The sequence below is a fragment of the Ahaetulla prasina genome, chromosome 10 (genome assembly GCF_028640845.1).
Source record: "Ahaetulla prasina isolate Xishuangbanna chromosome 10, ASM2864084v1, whole genome shotgun sequence".
In the NCBI taxonomy this organism is placed as follows: domain Eukaryota; kingdom Metazoa; phylum Chordata; class Lepidosauria; order Squamata; family Colubridae; genus Ahaetulla; species Ahaetulla prasina.
Genome location: NC_080548.1, coordinates 27,229,511 through 27,237,669, shown reverse-complemented (window position 1 = coordinate 27,237,669; position 8,159 = coordinate 27,229,511). Strand labels below are relative to the sequence as shown.

Sequence of the window (8,159 nt, the reverse complement as noted above, 5' to 3'; positions counted from 1 at the left end):
CCCGTCACTGTCGCCGAGGGCGGGTCGGAGAATCTGAAGTCCACAGCGTCTGAGACTCCCGCTGGCTGAAGGTCGTTTCAATATTTGATCGCGTGGAAGAGATACGGGACTGATTTCTCCTGGGTAGATGCCTCCGACGTTCATGCCCCTGACCTGGTGCAGGCCTTCCATGAGCAGAACCCAGCCCGACTGCATCCCGATCGTCAGCCCCGGGGGAAGGGCCCTGCGGTGAGGGATAGTGTTGTGACCCAGGTTCCTGGACCCGGACTCCTGGACTCGGATGATTCAGAAAGTGAGGGAGAAGACCTGGCAAGCCCTGCTTCTCTTGAGCCCTCTCCCTCCCTGGCACCCACTCAAAGGGAGGAGGAGGGGCCGGCAAGGCCTGATTCTCTGGAGCCTGGGGGGGTGGGGGGGCTCAGGGATTTTTGCTACCTGTTCTCTGAACCAACCGCCGCCATCACTACCGGATCAGCTGATCCAGTCTAAACCGGGAGCAATTCCACCCCGGGTCCAGTGGCTTTTAGTAACTTCTCTAGCATTCCCCCTTCAATTTCATTAATCAAAACCTGCGTTCAAAACTTTATTTAAAAATCTTTTTATTTAAAGAAGAAATATATCTCCAAAAACAATTTGTGCATACATAGATAATAACGGAAGTTATGGAATTAATGATTATAACATTAATGAGACAATTTGGAGCAGAGTATATTGGGGGGTTTTTTCGTGATATTTTTCAAAAACTGCTATGAAATATGCAGCTTCAAATTCTCATCAAATTCTCTTTTGTTTTGTTATTTAAAATTGTTACAAATAGAACAGAAAAAAAAGAAAAAGATAAAATGCAACCACCCCCAAGCAATATAGATAAATATTTAATTTTGGACTTCCCATGGAGATATCTACAAAGAGGGACATTCATTTGCCCTCTGGATGATCAAGAACATATTTCAATCAGAGAATTCTTAAAAACAGAAAAAATAGGTTTTCCTAAAAAAGCATTGAAACGTTATTATTTCCCTCCATCTGTTTCATTTGGATGAAATGTTTGACTGCTTCCTTCAAAGGAGGTTTTGGGAGGTGACTTTAAACTTTTCCTGGGATTCTGGTTGCTGAAGAAGCTTTGCGAACATTTCGGGCATCTTCCACAGCATCATCAAGAAAGCTGTTCAGAAAACGATACGTGACAACATATGAACTCACTCCACCAAACAGAGACCCAATAACAGGTATGAAATCAAGAGCCAGTTCCACAAGCGACACGGCAACCCAGAGAGATGACTTCACCAAGAGAGAAAACACCAATTCCGCATCGATTGCATTGGTTAACGGGGTTTTCTTGATAGCCGACCTCAGCTCTTCAAATTCTTTTCCCGTCTGAAGTGCCAGAAAACGGAGGGACCGGTCATCTAAGCCAAACACCTTGCAGAAAAGTCTCAGAGCATCTATCAAAATTACAACATCACAAGCCATAGAGAGACCAGGGACAGGCATTGCTCCAAAAGCACAAGATACCAATGCTACCTTTTTTATATAGGATTTCATTAGCTCTTTTTTCCACATCAGTTCATTTTCTGAGAAAATCTGCAAGGATAGTGTTAAGATACCTTTCTTGTGGTCAGGAAGTTCGGCAGCTATTCTCTCTTGCAGGAGAGGGAAATCATACTTGTGTACCTCCCGGTTGGATATCAGATACACACTTGAGGAAACCCCAGCTGCCTCTTTCAAGTTACATTCACAATATTTCCTCATGGATGCCAAGGTGTCCTCCACATTGAATTTCCTTTTCCTCTTTTCATTGTCGATAGTGATATCTATTCTGCTGCAAACATAGTAAACCTTCTTCCTCATTCTTTGTATTTCCTTTGCCAGCATAGTATTGTTTTCAGTGAAACGGTCAGAAATAAGCATAATAAAGACATCATAACTTTCAAATTGGACGTTCTTCAGATATTCCGCTGCCTTAACCTTACGTGTTCCGATCCCTGGAAGGTCCCATATTTTTATATTAGGGAATGAAGGGTGAGGATATGCCTTTAGCTCCATGGTTTCTTTTCCTGGCCCGACCTCGGCTGCTTCTTCATCATCATCATTTACTCCTCGGAAGGCATTGACAAAGGAGGATTTCCCAACACCGGCATCTCCAGTAACTGCAATATTAAGGGGCAGATTTTGCATTTCATTTAACTGTTTTTGGTATTCTGCTGCCACTTTGGGGATGTTGCCTTTATTCAAATCGCTCTTCAAATCTTCAAATTCCCTCCTTACAAAATCCTTTAGAACTAGATTGCCCATAGTTGCTCTTTGTTCTGTGCAGATTATCTGGAAAGGAAAAGAAACATTGGGATTTTTCTCAGCTACTTCAGGAACTTTGAATTTGTGGTTGGAGAAGGCCCCTGAGAATACCGTGGACAACCAAGGAAACAAACTAATGGATCATAAAAAGAATCAACCCGAATTCTCAACGAGGCGCAAAGGTCCAGGTTCAAATTATCCTGCTTTGGAAACCTGATGTAAAGACCCAGCTCTGTGCTGATAACTCTGATGCTGGGGAAAGTGAAAGGGAAGATAAGAAGAGGATGGCCAGCAGCCAAAGTATGAAAAGCCAGTCAGGAGAGGGGAAAGTTTCTAGATGTTCTCCTCCCTAGCCAGAAAAAACAATACCTCCCTGACACCAAGCAAAACCCTGAGCTGCTCTTCTTCTTCTTCTTCTCCTTCTCCCTTTACTTCTTCTCCTCCTCCTCCTCCTTCTTCCTCCTCCTCCTCTTCTCCTCTTCCTCCGTCTCCTCCTCCTCCACATTTTCCTCTCCTTCTCTTCTCTCCTCCTCCTCCTCCTCCTTCTTCCTCCTCCTCCTCCTCCTCTTCTTCTTCTTCTCCTCCTCCTCCTCCCCTCCTTCTCCTTCTCCTTCTCCCTCTTCTTCTTCTTCTTCTTCTTCTCCTTCTCCTTCTCCTTCTCCCTCTTCTTCTTTTTCTTCTTCTTCTTCTCCTCCTCCTCCTCCTCCCCTCCTTCTCCTTCTCCTTCTCCTTCTCCTTCTCCCTCCTCTTCTTCTTCTTCTTCTTCTTCTTCTTCTTCTTCTTCTTCTTCTTCTTCTTCTTCTTCTTCTTCTTCTTCTTCTTCTCCTCCTCCTCCTCCTCCTCCTCCCCCTCCTCCTCCCCCCCTCCTTCTCATTCTCCTTCTTCTTCGATACATATTCCATTGCTTTCCTTTCTTGTCAATAAAAGACCTGCCTGGCACAAACATAACCCAATCTATTCATTTACTGCACTCAACTCCAACCCAAAATCCAGTGTAAAACCAAAGAAGATACCATGAAATGTGAGGGGAAAAGGCTGCTTCTCTTCTTCTGATTCCCCAAAACCATCCTCAAAAAAACTTTGGGCCCAGAAATGAACTGGTGCCTTTCATAATTGCAACGTCAGTTATTGCACCGGATCATGGTCTAAAGTGTGGGGGGGAGGGGAGATTAAAAGCCAATCAGGAGAGGGAGAATTTTTCCAAATCTTCTCCTCCCCTGGGTCAGACAAAGCCAACTCCTCCTCTTGACATCCCTCTAAATTCCTGGGCATTTCCTTTTCTTTCTTTTTTTTTAAAAAAATACATATTCTCTTTTTTGCTTATGGATAAAATTATTGGCACAAACGTTATGCAGGCCTGTTATTAACTGCAGGTAGCCCTGGATTTATGACCACCATCGTGCCCAAAATTTCTGTTGCTAACTGAGACATTTGTGAAGTGAGATTTGCCCTGGGGTTTACAACCTTCCTTGCCACAATTGTTTAAGTGAATCACTGCGGTTGATAATCACTTAATCACACAATTAAGCAGATCTGGCTTCCCTGTTGACGTGGCTCGTCAAGAATTAGGGATCCCATGACCTTGGGGCGCAGCCACGGTCATGTTGACAAGCGGTCTGAATTTTGATCACGCGATCATGGGGAAGGCTTCAAAGCTCGTGAGTGTGAAAACAGTGGTACATCACGTTTTCAGTGCCGTTAACTGACCACTAAATGAACTGTTGTAAGTCGAGGACTACCTTTACAGCTTTCCAGATGTTCTTCTCCTCAGCTAGACAAAATCAGCACATACCCCTTGACACTACTCAACTCACCTGAGCTTTTCTTCTTCTTTTTTAAGACGTATTCCATCGCTTTCCTTTCTTGTCAATAAAATATCTGCTTGACACAAACATAACCCAATCTATTTTACTAGTCCTCCTCCTCCTCCTCTTCTCCTCCTCTTCTTCCTCCTCCTCCTCCTCTTCCTTCTTCTTCTTCTTTAATACATATTCCATTGCTTTCCTTTCTTGTCAATAAAATACCTGCCTGACACAAACATAACCCAATCTATTTACTAATTGCACTCAACTCCTCCTCCTTTCCCTCCTCCTCCTCCTCTCCTCCTCCTCCTTCTCCTCTCCTCCTCCTCCTCCTTTTCCTCCTCCTCCTCCTCCTTCTTCTTCTTTAATACATATTCCATTGCTTTCCTTTCTTGTCAATAAAATACCTGCCTGACACAAACATAACCCAATCTATTTACTAATTGCACTCAACTCCTCCTCCTTTCCCTCCTCCTCCTCCTCTCCTCCTCCTCCTCCTTTTCCTCCTCCTCCTCCTCCTCCTCTTTCTTCGATACATATTTCATTGCTTTCCTTTCTTGTCAATAAAATACCTGCCTGACACAAACATAACCCAATCTATTTACTAATTGCACTCAACTCCTCCTCCTTTCCCTCCTCCTCCTCCTCTCCTCCTCCTAATTTTCCTCCTCCTCCTCCTCTCCTCCTCCTCCTCCTTTTCCTCCTCCTCCTCCTCCTTCTTCTTCTTTAATACATATTTCATTGCTTTCCTTTCTTGTCAATAAAATACCTGCCTGACACAAACATAACCCAATCTATTTACTAATTGCACTCAACTCCTCCTCCTTTCCCTCCTCCTCCTCCTCTCCTCCTCCTCCTCCTTTTCCTCCTCCTCCTCCTCCTCCTCTTTCTTCGATACATATTTCATTGCTTTCCTTTCTTGTCGATAAAATATCTGCCTGACACAAACAAAACCCAATCTATTTACTAATTGCACTCAACTACTCCTCCTCCTCCTTTCCCTTCTCATCCTCCTCCTCCTCCTTCTCCTTCTTCTTCTTCAATACATATTCCATTGCTTTCATTTCTTGTCGATAAAATATCTGCCTGACATTAACATAACCCAATCTATTTACTAACTGCACTCAAGTCCAACCCAAAATCTAGTGTAAACCCAAAGAAGGCATCAGGAAATGAGGGAGAGAAAACTCAGGTGCACCTCCGTGTGATTCCCCAGAGCCATCTATAAAAAAAACTTTTGGGTTCAGCAATGAGGGACGAAGGGGTGCACGCATTTCCTAAACCTGAAGGGTTTTCAGCCATTCGCAGCTTCCTAGGTACAAAATTACACATTCTTTAGTAGAAAAGAAATTATATTGAAGGCTCCTTTTGTAGGAAGATCAGCAGAAACTAAAGAGAGAATAGAATTTAAAAGCAAAGAGTACAGAATCTACCATAGCTTAACGTAGAGACGGGAAGGGTAGACCCCAAATGCTTACTTGCTTTTATCAAACGAGTAATTCCCAAAGGTCTCTACGCAGGCTGGGGTTGATCTCTTTTCAAAACTAACCAGGCTCCTCGGGTCAGAAGGACTGCAACTCTCTAATATACCCTTAAGCTGCTAAAACATTCGTCCCATTTTTGCATGACTAAATCCTGCCAATCAAATCCGAGCTTCCTACAGCGGCCAGGATTAAAAGCAGCTGATTTACAGGAAAAAGAAACTTTTTCGTTCTTTGCAAATACTGGGGCAGACCCTGTAAAACAAACAAGTGGTTGTTGTTTTTTTCCAAATTTGGAGATTTTTCGGGTGGATGGACATCCACACGTAAAATTCCCCAACCAGGCCGTTTGGTGCATATAAATGCTTGTTTTTCTATCAGGAGTCATTCTCAGAGGGATCAAGGCAAAGTGCAGTTGATCTCTGCCCCCAAATCCCCAGACTCCTTAGAGAGGACTGGATCACATTCCTACACGGCCTTAAGTGGGATATGTGGCACTTCTTGCAAATAATCAAACGTTCCTCTCATTTCCCATCACATGCAGCTCTGCCTGTCAAGAGTCTCGCACTCAGAGAACCCATTTCCATCATGCAGAGCTATCTGGGAAAGAGAAGGAAAGAGGGCACGCGCCACAAGAAGTTCCTTGACTGTAGCACCTCAAATCACAGGCAGAACAAGCTGCTTTGGCCTAGAGGTGGAGCTCTTGCCTCACAATCAGGAGGTTGTGAGTTCAATCCTAGGTAGAGGCAGATGTAGGGTCTCCTGCTTGGGCAGGGGGGTTGGACTAGATGACTTGCAAAGTCCCTTCCAACTCTGGGAATCTGTAAATTTCATCCAAGGAGCTCTGCCTGACACAAATATAACTCAATCTATTTACTAATTGCACTCAACTACTACTCCTCCTCCTTTCCCTTCTTCTTCTTCTTTAATGTATATTCCATTGCTTTCCTTTCTTGTTGATAAAATATCTGCCTGACACAAACAAAACCCAATCTATTTACTAATTGCACTCAACTCCTCCTCCTCCTCCTTTCCCTTCTCCTCCTCCTCCTCTCCTCCTCCTTCTCCTTCTCCTCTTCCTCCTCCTTCTCCTTCTTCTTCTTCAATACATATTCCATTGCTTTCCTTTCTTGTCGATAAAATATCTGCCTGACACAAACAAAACCCAATCTATTTACTGACCGCACTCAACTCCAACCCAAAATCCAGTGTAAGCCCAAAGAAGGCATCATTAAATGAGGGGGAGAAAACTCAGGTGCGCCTCCGTCTGATTCCCCAGAGCCATCTATAAAAAAACCTTTGGGTTCAGCAATGAGGGACGAAGGGGTGTACGCATTTCCTAAAGCTGAAGGGTTTTCAGCCATTCGCAGCTTCCTAGGCACAAGGCACACATTCTTTAGTAGAAAAGAAATTATATTGAAGGCTCCTTTATAGGAAGATCAGCAGAAGCTGAAAAGACAATGGAGTTTGAAAAGCGAGGAGTACAGAATCTACCATAGCTATACCTAGAGAGGGGAAAGGTATACAAACACTTACTTGCTTCTTTCAAAGAAGTAATTCTCAAAGGTCTCTAAGCAGGCTGGGGTGGATCTCTTTGCAAAAACAGCCAGACTCCAGAGGTCAAAAGGACTGCACCTCTCTAATATACCCTTAAGCTCCTAAAACGTTCCTCCCATTTTTTATGACTGAAATCCTGCCTATCAAAATCCGAGTTTCCTACAGGTGCCAACATTAAAAGCACCTGATTTACAGGAGAAAGAAACTACCTTTGGATGGCCGTCAGTTTCGTTCTTTGCAAATACTGTAGCAGGCACTGTAAAACAAACAAGCTTGGCAACTTTTCAGGTGGCTGGACTTCCACCCATAGAAATTCCCCAGCCGGGCAGTTTGGTGCATTTAAATGCTTGTTTTTTCTATCAGGGGTCGTTCTCAGAGGATCAAGGCAAAGTGCAGTTGATCTCTGCCCCAAATCCCAGACTCCTTAGAGGACTGGATCACATTCCTACACGGCCTTAAGTGGGATATGTAGCACTTCTTGCAAATAATCAAACTGTTGTGACCCAGGTTCCTGGACCCGGACTCCTGGACTCGGATGATTCAGAAAGTGAGGGAGAAGACCTGGCAAGCCCTGCTTCTCTTGAGCCCTCTCCCTCCCTGGCACCCACTCAAAGGGAGGAGGAGGGCCGGAGCCTGATTCTCTGGAGCCTTCTTCTGGTTGGCAACACCCCAAGAACAGTTTTGGAGTGATGCAAGACTGCAGAGCGTGACGGTAGCAGCGAAGCAGCGTTGGGATAAAGCCAAGTAATTGTCATGCAGTGATATATGCAGAGACTATAAATAGGAGGCGGGACTTCCTGGTTTTGTCTTGGACAAAGCAATGAATTTCTTGTGGGCAAACTGTATCAATGGAGGAAGAATATATTCGTGAGTAATTCTGGCGTTATCTATAATGTCCTCGTTATCTCCAGAAACTTGGCAGGCCCGTGGGTGAGGTGGCCAGGACATCTATCTATGTAAATAAAGGGAGAAAAGGAGGCCTCTGACTGACTTTTGCTGGGAGTATTGGGGGAGGAAACAGAACACA

At 44.3% G+C, this 8,159-nt stretch overlaps 1 protein-coding gene across 1 annotated transcript; it reads right to left on the bottom strand.

Annotated features, from left to right (window-relative positions):
• Positions 1-509: 509 nt before the first annotated feature.
• LOC131204154 (interferon-inducible GTPase 5-like) lies at positions 510-7,185 on the bottom strand. Its single transcript, XM_058195052.1, has 2 exons — positions 7,112-7,185; positions 510-2,319 (listed from the first exon to the last, which is right to left on the bottom strand). Exon 2 carries the CDS (start codon positions 2,290-2,292, stop codon positions 1,084-1,086), a length of 1,209 nt encoding a protein of 402 aa, XP_058051035.1. The 5' UTR covers positions 2,293-2,319; positions 7,112-7,185; the 3' UTR covers positions 510-1,083.
• Positions 7,186-8,159: the final 974 nt, after the last annotated feature.